The sequence below is a fragment of the Chiroxiphia lanceolata genome, chromosome 14 (genome assembly GCF_009829145.1).
Source record: "Chiroxiphia lanceolata isolate bChiLan1 chromosome 14, bChiLan1.pri, whole genome shotgun sequence".
NCBI classification, from domain to species: Eukaryota; Metazoa; Chordata; class Aves; order Passeriformes; family Pipridae; genus Chiroxiphia; species Chiroxiphia lanceolata.
Window position 1 is genome coordinate 2,232,883 of NC_045650.1, and position 14,080 is coordinate 2,246,962.

Consider the following 14,080-nt stretch of genomic DNA (forward strand, 5'->3'; position numbering starts at 1 on the left):
AGTGCCCGGCTGGTGTCACCCAGCTATTCCTGGGCTGAGTTAAGCTGAGCCTCAGCTCAGAGCTGCTCCTTAAACCCAGTGTTACATCTGGAAGGAGTGCAGGGACTCCTGGATGGCTCTAGAGCATTCCAGGTTGCCCAGCTGGGCACCACAACTCAGTATGGAAATCCCAGCTGTGTTTTGCGGAGCAGCTGAAGACCCGGCCCAGGATTTTGGGATACGCTGTTTCTTCGTTGTTTGTGGTTGTTTTCCCCCAAAAGCTACAGAACTGATTGTCTGCAGCAATAAGCCCAGGCCCTTCCTGGCATGGGGAGGAGGAGCAGGAAGAATGAAGAGAGGTGAGTGGGACATAAACCCACTGTGGATCATGGCCCTCAACTGGGCCAAGATCAAAGCGTTTTGCTTTGACTGTAGATCACCCAGTTAAGCAGGACTTTGCTCCTGCCTTTTCCTGCACCCCATATCCCATCCTAAGCTAGACTTTGCCTCCTCTGTCTCAGGAGCAAGACCCAAAGAGGTGACAGAATCATAGAATTAAGGTTGGAGAAGACCTCCGAGATCATGGAGTCCCACTGTTAGGTCCCCCCAGAGGCCCCAGTTCCCGGTGCTCCTGTACGCCAAGGGACATTCCTGATCCTGCCCCCATCTCCAAGGTTCTGCTGGGCTGGTTTCACCCAGGCTGTGACGCCTCCCTTCCCCTCTGACCCGCCGTGCCCACCCCAGATCAGGTCCACCCTCGGTGCCCACACGCGGGCTCGGCCATGGCCCTGAGTCAGTTCCTGTTCCTGTGGCCCCGTCTATTCTCAGGAGGGTGAGTTGGCTTTTCCTGAGGCTGGAAAACACACTTATTTTCCATTCTCTCTTTTTTCCTTCTCTTTCCATTGACACGGATGTCTAGACTCCACAAAGGGCAAAATCAAGGTGGGCCAGCCCTCCTTCCTGGGTTGTTTCCAGCCCCAGTGGGATTGAAGCGTTGGCTGTTGCACAAAGAGGCCCATTCATGAGGTTATTTTGTCTCCCAGGGTGACCTTTCAGGCCCAAAGGGCCTCCAAGGCATTGACAACGCGACCAAAATCGATTTGGTTTTGCCAAATTCTCTGATTTTCCTCAAACTCCTCCTGTGGTGGAGGTCTGAGGACCCCACATTCCCTCCTGTCCCTCTCGTTTGGAACGTGGATGGAGCGATTCCTTCCCGTTGAGAGGAGCAGCACCAGAAGGGCTCAGCGAAGAGTCTCCCTTGAGGGGGGGCCTGGACACCCTTTTTTGACCATAACCTCCATTCTTAGAGTGATGAAAACACTCTTGTCAATACCTCAAAAATGGATCTTTTTGGTACCAAAGTATTCAAATGTTTATCTCAGCACTTTCTAACTGAAGTGTTTTGGATTTGCCACTTCAAACAGCAACTTTTTTTCTCTCTCTCCACTTCTCTTTAAAAACATTTTGCTTCCCCTTAAGTGCTGGGAAAACTGTGGAAAGAGTAGAAATATTTTCTTGCCTTGATTTAACTGAAAGATCCCATTTAAATCTCCTCCCTAGACTATTTCTTCCCAGTTTGCTGGTACACAGGAGAGCCTTACATGAAATCTCTCCTTGTCTTACTTCAGCAAAGGGAGAAATGGTTCCCCCAGTGTCCTGATACTGCAATCCACACTTTCTGTGAGTGAAAAACAAACACCCCAGAGAGAAAGAGGAAAAATGGCCCCAGGTGAGGTGTCAAGTGAAGAATCCATTGTTTTTAAGCCACTTTTAAATCATGGCACATAAAATGCATCATTATTTGGCACATTGAAGCCAGGGCTGTTTCCTCACACCAAAATGCTTCAGCCCCTCTCCAAATTCACACTTCTTACTACATTCCCTCAGATTTTGGTGTTTATGGGGCTTATTTTACTGAGTTAAGGCGTTGAAATTCAGCCCTGGGACTAGGGTTTGGTGTGAGGAGTTATCTTCCCCACCTGGGAAGTATCACAATCTGATTCTCTCCTAAGATCCTTTTTGCATCCTTCATGGCCAGGAACACCCCCCACCGACATCCAGAACTTGTTGACCCACCAGGTTTTGCTCAAGTTCTTGCCACAGATGATTGCACAGCCTGGGGTGGTTTCAGTTTATTGAAAATCTTTTATTGCTTTCCAAAACCCAGTTTTAATAAACTCCAAAGAGATACAGGAAGTAGACCAGCAATTTTATTTAACAAACTCAATTGATCTGGAATTTTCTCTGCAGGAAGAGAGCCAGTTCTGTGAGAACAAGCTGAGAAGACCTGGTTTGGCTGTAGTTTGTAGAGGTTGAGCTCCTCTGACTGCACAGCATTTGTCCTTGAATTCCAGCACAACTCCAGGTGAAACCAATGACTCAATGGATTGGTTTCAGCTGGAGTTTGATCAGCACCTTGCACCTGAGTCAGGTAAGAATAAGATCAGCAGTTTTTGGAAGTGAAACAAGCAACAGTTTGCCAAGGAAAACTCCTCATGAAGGTTTGAAATTCTCTTTCCACCTCCTCCTGGTCAGCAGCTCCCACTCTGCACTGAATTTGTCTACCCTGCCTGTCCTTCCTAAAGAGTCTCCTCCCATTCCATTCCATTCACAGGAGCCATCCCATCACATCTCCGAGACGCCACCAAGATCACAGGTGAGGGCACATCTCCAGCTCCTCTGGTTTATTCCCCATATTTCATGAGTTTGCACAGAAATTGGGCCCCTGGTGAGGACAAATGATTGCCTGGAGTGGCTGGAATTCCTCCCTCTGATCCTGTGAAATCTGCCCTCTGGAAGAGACGTGCCATGAGATGAGACCAGTTGGGCTGCAAGGTAAGAGACCAGCTCCTGGCCTCCTCACACACATGGAAATTGCCCTCCTGAAATTCATACTCAGCAGAAAATGGGAAGGGAGGGTCTTCCCTAATTCTTCAGCACCTCTAAGGATATATTATCGGAGTCACCAGAAAGGTCATTCCAGCCTGGCTCTGACTGTGAAATACAGCAGATGGCATCCAGGGAATGGCATTGCTTTTGAGTGTTGGGTTCTCCCAGCAGAGGAAAGACTCCCAGATGGAGGTCCAAAGAGGTGACCTCCACTCTAAAGAAGACATGGCAAAAGGCCCCCCATCTCACCCCCCTTTGCCTCCCCTATTTCAGCCAGTCCATTGTACCCCCAGCACAGCACCTGAGCACACCTTCCCTGCTCCCTCTCCCCCTTCGTGTGGCACTGGGGACACAGGTTAATGGGGTTAATGGTGGCCTTGGCAGCACTGGGGGAAGGGTTGAGATTGCTGATTTGAAAGGTCTTTCTCCACCTCACTGACTGTGTGATTCAAGTTTCATGCAGTGTTTTCCCCCCGCCCTGTAACTCTGAAACACTTCACCTCCCTCCGTGCCCCAAACCGAAGGAATCACCTCCCAGTGAAAGGAATAAAGCCCTGGCACTCTGGGAGCAGCCTGGCACCAAAATAACCCTTGCTTTGGTCATGCTGCCCTCCAGTGAAAGCTGGCAGTGTCCTCCAGTGAAAATTGTCCTCCTGGGTGACTGTGGTTTGTAAGTCAGCACCGGGATACTTTAGCAGTGTCCAGAGAAAAAAGGAATGAATCACCTCCACAGCTGGAAAACCTCTCCCAGTCCCCAGTGATAGGTCATTTTCCAGCAAATGGTTTCCCACTGAGCATGGAGTCGCTGGAGCTGCTTGGAGTCAGAGGCGAGTGTGATGCTCACAACCATCATCGGGGGCCTGTGCTGGCCCTGTCTCCACTCGAGCAGCCATGCCCACCCCGTTGGGCACAGTGTGGCTGCGACCCAGGGCTTCCTCACGGCCTTTCACGGGGCCAGTGCCGCTGTTGGGGGCCTCCTGGTGCTTCTTCTGCACCTGCTCCAGTATCTGTAGCACCTGGAAGGAGCAAACACTGCTGTGAGCGGGTCAGCAGCTGAAATAACCACGGAATCATAAAGTCATGGTTGGAAGGGACCTTTAAAGGTCATCAAGGCCAAGCCCCTGCCATGGGCAGGGACATCTTCAAAGGTCCTACTAGCCAGCCCTTTCATCTTCAGCTAGACCTTTTCTTTCAAGCTACGTGTCTGGGCTCAGTTTTGGGATCACACTTGTTTCTGTCTGCTCAGGGATCTCTGGGAAGGGTGTACACGGAGTGCCTGTCCCACGGAGGCCCCCTGGATCTTGGAGCTCTTTCCATGAATGAGACAGTCTCACCTTGCTTCCAGAAGAGCACACAGAGGTGTGATGGTGATCTGGAGCAGGATCAGGACAGAGCAACGTGGAGCTCTGCTCTTCTTCACACCACCCTGTGATAACTTCTCACGCTGTCCTTATAAAACTGGGAAACCCCCAGTCTGAAACCCACTTCGTGGAGAAAGGGAATAGGAGTGAAATCCAGGTGAATTTTACCTGAGACTTGGGGATGAGGCCGACTCTGAAGAACCCGATGTTCCCACTGTCGATTTTGGTGCAGTCCACCACGGTGGAGGCAACGTTCTCTGGAGAGGGCCCATCACAAAGGACTGCATCCACCTGAGGAGCAACATTTCCACACCAAAATCCCCTCAGGCACTTGGGAAAAAGAGGTTCCCCCTCTCAACAGCAATTGATTATTATCTGAGGCAATACTGCTCCTTCCTCCCCCACTGCAGCCACAGCGAGGGAATGTGGGGTGAAGGAACTTCAGGGAAAAGCCAGAGAAGGCTCGGTGGGGTGCAGGGTAGCAGTACAGCAAAGACAGGTTTGCACCATCTGAGGAGCTTTGAAGAAGTCCCATCCACCAAGAAAATGGGTGTAAACCCAGATTTTTGAGGAGATTTGTACCAGCTGTTGTTTAAAACTGCCCTCACTCAAGTGCCACAGAAACAAAGTGTGGAACCCTCAGGATTTAGTGGTGAAATCATAGAATCATGGAATATTCTGAGCTGGAAGGGACCCTCAAGAATCATCCAGTCCAATTCCAGACCCTGCACAGACACCCCAACAATCCCCCCCTGTCCCTCAGAGCATTGTCCAAACCCTCCTGGAGCTCTGGCAGCCTTGGGGCTGTGCCCACTGCCCTGGGGAGCCTGGTCAGTGCCAACCACCCTCTGGGGGAAGAACCTTTCCCTGAGATCCAACCTGACCCAATTGAAGACAATGAATGTCCCTTGACCATGGTACTTCCAGAATGTGTGAAAGTCCTAAAAGCCAGGAATATTTTGGAGCTTGGCACCAGTTTTAGAGCAGCTTCAGCTTTAAGTGGGAATGCCCTGTGCTCTCACAGCCCAGTGCCAGCTGGAGCCCTGGCACATCCAGGCATCAGGGTTTGATTGCTCATAAGAAAAGAAGGAGGTTTTTTTTTTGCTCATCTCATCCTGTGTTGGAAGATGAACAGACTCACATTGCCAAGCCATAACTACACAGTGCAAACCAGAACAATTCTGGTTTCTAACCAAATCCCAAAGCTTAAAATGTTCTTTTACTGCGACACCAACACGAGGAACGTCCACGAGATTTTTTTTTTTTTAAAAGAGATGCTTTCCAAGATTCTAGATACCATCTCTTGGTTTGCCTCCTGGGAGCAAAGTGGTTGTGTCCTTCCATCCCCACATCCCTTGGGAGCAGAGAGCCCCGTTACCTTGTCTCCCAGCTTGGCATACACTTGGTTGTGGTGGGTGGTGTCGGCCTCTCCTGTGGGGTTGGCTGATGTGACCACAATGGGCCCGACCTGGGGGCAGAAAAATGAGAATGAAAGCTCTGAGCTGGTTCTGCTGGATCAAACAGGCGACTTGAGCTCAGAACTTCACTCCTGAGTGCCTGTGGCTCCAAAGAGAGCTTGGTGTGGCTCACCCAGGTACAGGCTCCTTCTTTGGAGGCAACTACAGTTCCACCAAAGTGTGTTGGGGTGTCTGACACTCGCTTAAATTGGGGTTTGCTGATGAGGATCATGAAACATCTTGTTTTCCAAAGGCCTGCAATGTCTGCCCCAGGTTATCCCAGTTCCTCTGGTCACTTTCTGGACCTTCTGAAGTTCCTGCAGCCTCAGCTGAGCTTGTGCTCGCAAGGACAGCGCAGGAAATCAGACAGAATGTCTGTCCATGGCCTTTTTTCTGGGTTTCTGACCTGGTGGTTGCTCCTTTTACCCTCTTTGCTGCCACAAAACCACTTCCAGCCTGGCTGAGGCTGCCGTGGCACTCACCAGGTCGATGAGGTGCGTGGTGACAGAGCAGTCGGGGATGCGGATGGCGACGCTCTGAGGGGTCCCAACGTATTTAGCAGAGTCCTTCATTCCCAGGAAGTCCACCCACTCACCTGCAGAAGAATCAGGTGGCACTTAGGAATGTACACCAGCCCAAACACAACGATCTTACCGGGAATATCTCCACGGAACATCTCCAGAATCACTCCACGGGATGGAGTTTCCAAGCCAAAGCTCTCCAGAGAACTTGGAATCAAGAGCACTTCCTCACCTCTGGGAACCACCAGGCTGATGGGAGATGGCCAGGCAGCCTCCATGAAGTCCCAGAGGAGGGGAGTGAACAAATGCTTGGCAGGTTCCAGTTGCTTGAGGCTGGAAATCCAGAGGGACATGGGGCGATCCTGAGCCTGGCGCTTGGACCTGGAAAAGGGGTGAGAAAAGAGGAGTCTGGAATTCAGACAGGGATTTAATTTCAAGCTGAAAAGGAAACTGTGCTGGTGAGAGCTAGAGCTAAGACAAGGTGTGAAGGCTCTGTCCCAGGGCACCAGTCTCTAGTACAAGCAGGACCGTTCAACAGTGACTATTCCCAACCAGGAATGTTTTCTCCAAATCACGGTTTCGCACTGTGGTGGGTGGAAATCCCAATTTCTAAGGAAACCCCACCAATATGAGGGGTCTCAGCTGCTCACAGGAGTCCAAGCAAGAGGCTGCTGTCACAAGAGAGGTTTTGGATGTGACAACATGTACGTCCCAAACCTACAGGATAACCCCCCATCCCTCTGCCACTCTTTGGGTTTCTGGTGGTCCCCAAGTTACAAAGCTCTAACAACCTGCCAGGAGCAGCTCCTAGAAGACAATTACAGCTCTATTTTCTCCTTCCCTCATCTGGATCTTCTCCCCCACCTTGCTGTTCCCACCAAGGCTGAGCTGCCTTGTCCTTGACCAGCTGCAGCCAGCGCTCAGTAGCAGCTCTGAGTTCTAGAAGCTTCTTTAGGCCATGACAGGGACTGACCTGTGAGCTTTCTGAGTTCTAGAAGCTTCTTTAGGCCACGACAGGGACTGACCTGTGAGCTTTCTGAGTTCTAGAAGCTTCTTTAGGCCACGACAAGGACTGACCTGTGAGCTTTCTCCACGGCATCGGGGCGGTTGCAGGCGGCCACGAGCACGTACACGGTGTCTGTGGGGATGCCACAAGTCCCTCCACTCCTCAGGATATCTGTGGGCACGAGAACAGGGCAGAACCCCCTGAGTGAGGGGCTGTAATTCCCACAGCAGAGCTGTCACAGCCAAACCAGCCAATTCCGTGCTCTCCTCTCCTTTTCCCAACTAACAAAGTGTTCCCTCTGGCAGTGCATTTTTCTAGGGTTCATCCAAGGGGAGATCTGGCACTTAGGGGAGTTCTGGGCCACGTTCCTCAGGGCCAGAAGTGGAGAGAGCAAGCACCAGGCATTGGTGCCATTTGTCTGTACAGAGCTTTCCGTGGCAGCTCCAGCTTGGAGGATTCCTGGAGTGCAGAGTGGATGAACAGATAGGAAAAGATATGGGAGAGAATTTGCTGCTAAACTCAGATAATTACTCTCATAACTTGGCCCACCTCACTAAAATGCCACCAGATTGTCCTGGTTTCCACATCAAGGCCAGGTTGGACGGGGCTTGGAGCAACCTGGGCTAGTGGAAGGTGTCCCTGCCCATGGCAGGGGGTGGGACGAGATGAACTTTAAGGTCCCTTCCAACGTAAACCATTCTGTGACTCTCTGATTGGAAAAATGCCCTTTAAGCAGCTGTTCTGCTACGAATTCACCCAGAATTTCCCCTCCACCCCCACACTGTGCCCTTTGCTCTCCCCTTACCTGCAATCCTCTTGACTGAGGACGCTCTCCTGGCAGGCAGGTGAAGGCACTTGCTCGTCCCTCCCCTCACACCACCGAGCTGCACGATGGGCCCTCCCATGGGCAGGCAGGGACCCTCGAAGGTGCTGCTGGAAAGGGCAGACAGGAAGCAGTAAAAGCTGACCAGCCCAAAGCTGAGGGTGGCAGCCATGTCATATCCAGTGGGAAGGGCATGGATGGCATCCAGGAAGAAGCTGAGAGCGACCAGCATGAACGTGAGGGAGTAGAAGAACCAGGTGATGTTTAGGAAGAGAGAGCAGAAGACGATGAAGCCGTTGAAGAGCATGAAAGCAGCGATGCCCACGGCTGAGTGGAAGCTTCTGGTAGTGCCATAGAGGCCACCATACCTTGCCAAGCCCCAGATGATCCACATGACAGCGTAGAGGATGAAGGCACTGCTCTCCAGGGTTTTACCCCGGGCAAAGGCCACTGAGCCGCCCAGAAGCTTAAGGATCCCACCAGCTACCACTACCCATGGAATGACAACGGTGGCAAGGGGAGCCTGGGGGTCTCCTGGGGCCGTCAGAGCAGAAGAAGCCAGGACACTGCAAGCAAAGGCAAGAGCTTCTGCATCTGCATACTTGGAGTAGCCCAGGTATGGAGCGTGAAGGTCTGGCCCCTCACGGAGCTTCAGGAAACTGCTGCGGGCAAGGAGGGCCTTCACAGCCCCCTTCCCCTTCCCTGGGGGTGTCTTGGCCCCTGCTTTCACACTGTACAGGTGAATTAGAGCCACCAGGGCTGAGGCCACGAAAACGGCCACGGCCACGCCTTGGGGGCCACCTGCAAAAAACCCCCTGGGGTGGCAAGCCAAGGCGAGGCAGGAGGCCACATAAACCAGCAAATACAAGCCATCCAGAGGGCTCTCAAGGAAGAGGAAGAGAGCCAAGATGGCAAAAAGGATGGAGAAAACCACCAGGAATGCGGTAGGGAGTGATGGCTCCTCTGGCTGCCACAGTGGGTACAGGAGGCAGTAGCCTCCAGCAAACTTGAGGATGGAAGTGAATCCAAAGGATGTGGCCATCAGAACATCCATTGCACGGTAGGATAAGATGCAGATGCCAATCTGGTAGATGCCAGCTGCCCACAGCCAGGGCACCTGGCCCATGAAGAGTTTGTTGGTGATGCCCAGGAGCCTGCAGCCAAAAACCCCGGCCCACAGCATGTTCAGGATCAGCCCCGTGGCCACAAAGGGATTGGTGCTGCCACCGGCAGCTTGGGTCTGCTCGTGGCTCTTTTTCTTGGCCAGATCCGTGCCAGGGAGGGCCATTTTTCCTTTGGTCAGGAAACAGAGGATCCTTCCCAGGGCAAAGTACCCCCCCAGCAAGCAGACGATGAGGTAATTGCAAGCGACAGCGGAGGAGCACAAGGCGCGGCTGTGACGCGCGGCCACGTCGTGGGCACTGGCCAGGGAGGTGGCACCGGAGATGAGGGCCAGGACGGGCTCTCTGCACAGCAATCCCACCACTGCCACGAGGAGCAGTGCCACGGTGAAGGTGGCCAGGCCGGGCACCACGGCATCGCGGAGGTCCCCGGCGTCGCCCAGCGCACCCTGCCCGGCCAGGATGAAGGTGACTCCATAGCCACACCAGAAGGCTGAGATGGTCAGGCAGAGGGACAGCAACAGGGAGGCATTCCTGGGGCTTCTCCGGATCCCTGAGGAACAAACACAGACAGGGCTGGGATTTCCAGACAGTGGGATGTGGGAAGAGGGAGTTGGGACAGGATCGCTGGGCCGGCCTGGAGCTGCACAGATCCTGCGTGGAGCAAGACTCCTCCCGGAGAAGAGGAGGCTCAGGGGGGTCCTTCTCACCCCCTACAGCTCCCTGACAGGAGGCTGCAGTGAGGGGGGTGTCAGGCTCTTCTCCTGATGAGAGAAAATGGCCTGGATATTGGGAAAATTTCTTCACAGAAAGGGTTGTCCAGCCCTGGTGCAATTGTGGAGGGGAATGGTGGAGTCACCACTTCTGGAAGTGTTCCAAAAACACGTGGATGTGGCACTTGAGGACGTGGTTTAGTGGTGGACATGGTGGTGGTGGCGCTGGTTGATGGTTGGAATTGGTGATCTTAAAGGTCTTTCCCAACAATTCTGATTCCATGACTGATTTTAATGTCCTCATTACTCTGAGTTAAAAATGAGAAATAATTCAACATTCGTTCTAAAAAGTGTGGACTGTGCTACAGGCAGTGATTTTTTCTCTCAGTTAAGTTGATCTCCTGGCATGTCCAGGTGGATATTCCAAACCATGGATGCTGAAAGCACTCTCAGAAAGCCTGGGAACCCTTTTTTGAGGAATCATGGATTCATTGTGTTAAAACTCTCAGAGATCCTTGTTTAATACAAACATTGATTTCTTCTCTTGCCTGTATAGTAAAAATCTGCTGTGCTGACATAGAATCCCAGACTGGTTTGGGTTGGAAGGAACCTTAAAACTCCTCCAGTGCCACCCCCTGCCATAGGCAGGGACACCTTCCACTAGCCCAGGTTGCTCCAAGCCCCGTCCAACCTGGCCTTGGACACTCCCAGGGATCCAGGGGCAGCCACAGCTTCTCTGGGCAAATTCCAGGAGAAGGGCTCAGTTGTCCCTGAGGCTGCTGTGGTTTGTATCAGCCCCAGCACACGCCAAGCTGTGGGAGGGGGAGGCCTTGAACCCCCCAGATCTTACCTGCATAGGCCAAAAGAGCTGATAAAATGAGCAGAAGGACTCCAAGAGCTGTGCTGGGGATCAGAGGGGCTGCTCTGGCTGAGCTGTAGAAATGCACAGCCAGCAGAAGTGATCCTATGGGAAAAAGGAGAAAGAGCTTGTAAACTTGGCCCGAAAAACCAGGAGAGAACCAGGGTGGACAGAGCAGGGAATAGAGGAAAAATAACAGTACAAGATCTGCAAATAGTAAAATCTAAGTGTTGTGACTTGGTTTGTGCCCAAAGGTCTCACACCTTTCTGGGTGCCTGGTTTTAGAAAACTTGAAAATAATCATTTCAGGTTGTCCAGAGAGGTTGTGGATGTTCCCATTCCATCAAGGCCAGGTTGGACCAACCTGGGCTAGTGGAAGATGTCTCTGGCCATGGCAGGGGGTGGAACTGGATGGGCTTGAAGGTCCCTCCCAACCCAAGACCTTCTGGAATTCCATGCAAGTGTCTGAAAGGGCTCCCCCGTTGCCAGATAAAGGGGAAAAATCCGTGATTCCAGTTACACAAAAGACAGACAGACACACACATCCTTCAGATAATCCCAGAGACGTTGTGCCAACAGAAAACCAACCCCAAAATGCAAAGAGGCAGAAAACAAAGAAGGAGGAAATGAGAGGGAGTGAACATGGCAAACAGGAGAACGGCTGGACAAGGGAGAGGGAGTACATCCAAATCCAGATGATTTATTCCAACGACTACCAAAAAAAATATTTGGATTTGCTTCCCACCCGGGACGGAACGGACACAAAACTCCACGCCAGCACTTTGTAGCCAAGACAAATATTTTGTTGGCCGCTGGAAACGGGCGCGGGGGAGCGAAAAGCTGGAGAATAAACCTCTTTAGCCCCCCCCGCTAAAGGGGGGGGGGTGGGGTGGTGGTGGTGGTCCAGGAAAGTCAGTCCCGAGCCCGCATCCCGTGCCAGGACGGATCCCTACCTGCGGCAATGCCCAGGAGCCCGAGGCAGCAGTGCAGGGACCCCGCGCCGTCGCCCATCGCGGTGTGCGCGGAGCCCCGGCCGAGGGCGGCACTGCCGCCGCCTTCCCTCCCATGCTCTTTATAACCAAAGCATCGCTCCTGGCCCGCGCTCGGTCCTCCCTGCTCTCCACCCCTTTTCCCTACAAACCGCTTCTGTTCGAGGCGCTCTCTCCGGGTGCGTGCGGGAGGAAAATGCAAATGACTTTTCGGGCCGCGATAAATTTGGGGCCGTGAGTCAGCGCGGGCTGCCGGGAGCTCCCTCCAGAGGCCTCTTAATTTTACTCTTGATTAACCCTTGTTAAAAAAGACACTTGAAAAATAAGGCTGAGGGTTTATTGCCGTCGCTGCCTCTTTGCTGCTGCCAGCGAGGAAATTGCACTGGTTAAAATGAAGGTTTTTGCAAGAACCCATCTTGCTGGAGCAAACAAGCACTTTGCAAGCCCAGGAGCTCCTTGGGGACCAGTTGTTTCTCCTGAACACTGGCCACGGTGCTGCTGTTTGTCCCTGTCACAGCTCTGAATGCCTGGCACTGCCACCCTGTGCTGGGCAGGCTCGGTGCCACCCCTTCAAGGTGACTTCTGTCCATCTCTCGCTCCACATCCATCCCATCCCATCCAGAGGAGCCCTGTTGGCCTCGAGTAAGTGTCAGGCATTGCCAGGGTCGCTGCTGTCCCCAGAGGTGACATGAGGGACCTGCTGACAGCTTCCTGCTGCTTCCCACAGAGAACATGTGGGCAGGGCATGAAGGTGTGTCTGGCTGGAGGAGGGGCTGCAGGAAGCAGTGGACACAGGGATCACACTGGGTCACAGGCCAGGTGGGAATTGGGCAGAGAACTGTTCTGTGAGAGCTGACTGAGCTCTGATGGAAACAGGGGCAGGGCAGCACCTGCCTGGCCTGGACATTCCTCCAGAGTTTCGTTTGTGGGTGAGGGACCAGTGTAGGGATTGCTCCCATTAAGGAATTTGCCCCAGTTAAAGCAAATTCTACTCTCCTGACAAGCTAAAAGATGCAGAACAGTGTGAAAAACTCCACATTAATATTCCTGGGCTGGTCAGGGATATTCCTGGTGCTCCCTCCAGGAGGAAGCTCTGATGTTCCTCTCAGTAGGTCCTGCTCCACGGCCAGGCCAGAAGAAGAGAAAAGCTGTTGGAAATGGCACTGGGAACTGCTGGAGCTCAAATTCAGGCCTGTGGGATCATCTGAGAGGTGACAGACCTGCAGCAGCATCTGGAACAACCCTCAGGGTCCACAGGTAAATGCCAAAAAATCCCACTCTTCCCACTCCCTGAGCCAGCTGGAGCAGGATGGATTCCATTGAGCAACTGGATTCCATCATGGCCCCCAAACTTCCCTGGTTTCTTCAGGAGGACAGTTCCCTTTAACTGTATTCACCCTTCAGAAGAGCTTTGAGGCAAAATCCTCCTTCCCAGCCCTCTTCCCAAGAATATCAACACAGATTAAAGCCAGGGGTTAATATCAAAGCCCAGTGTCTCCACCACAATAAATGTGGGCAGATGCTGCCACCCAGGATGGAATAACCCTGCTGAAAAATGTTATTTATCGCAAATCTCTGTTGCAGGGAGATCTTTAGTGATGACACGTCTGTTGAGACAGAAACAAGCCTGCTTTGTCCACTTAGACCAAACCAATTAAACCAGTAAGGGGAACCAGCCCCATCAGTCTGCAACAGGCAGAGCTAAACAATGTGGTTTGCAGCAAGGAGATTGTTTAAATCCCCAACCTCTGGCTATCTCTGTTCCATCACTAACAGGACTGCTCCTGGACCAGCTGGAGGAAGAAGTTGGAGTTGCAGCATAACTCAGCTGTTTTTTCATGAGGAGATAAGAAACCTCTAAACCATCATTAGAATTCCCTGGATAACAAAACAAGCAGCAGTGAAAAAGCTTTGGGTATCTTTAATGCATATCTCACAGTTTAATTCGTGTTCTGGGCAATAAAAGTAACTGAGAGGCAAAGCCTGTGGGACTGCAAGTCCTCTCTCACATGTTTTTTGTTCCTGCTTGTACAGGTGCCCGAAATCCCTCATTTTGGGACATCCATGCAGTAAATGAAGTCATGAGCCTGCTCTGAGTAACCAACTTGCTGGTTCATCACCCACGGGATGTACTTCATGTCGCTCCCAAATCTGACAGAGCCCCAAGGAACGTGTCTTACAGATAACCCTGGAAAACATTCTGCACTCCTCTTGCAGAGGTATTTTGTTCTCTCATGAAGGTTGGGAAGTCAGCCTTGACAGGGAAGTTGTTTCACCAGGCCAAGCTGAGACAGAGGTCCAGGGTCGTCTCAGGTGTGAGCAGAGCAAGGGCAGGGAAGGAGGAGTTTCAGACAATGTTTAA

The 14,080-nt window shown here is 52.2% G+C and overlaps 1 protein-coding gene across 1 annotated transcript; it reads right to left on the reverse strand.

Moving 5' to 3' along the window:
* Positions 1–2,161: 2,161 nt before the first annotated feature.
* LOC116793823 lies at positions 2,162–11,758 on the reverse strand. Its single transcript, XM_032701973.1, has 9 exons — positions 11,683–11,758; positions 10,721–10,834; positions 8,019–9,710; positions 7,285–7,384; positions 6,440–6,588; positions 6,169–6,281; positions 5,608–5,697; positions 4,398–4,520; positions 2,162–3,884 (listed from the first exon to the last, which is right to left on the reverse strand). Exons 1-9 carry the CDS (start codon positions 11,738–11,740, stop codon positions 3,690–3,692), a joined length of 2,634 nt encoding a protein of 877 aa, XP_032557864.1. The 5' UTR covers positions 11,741–11,758; the 3' UTR covers positions 2,162–3,689.
* Between the last annotated feature and the right edge of the window lie 2,322 nt (positions 11,759–14,080).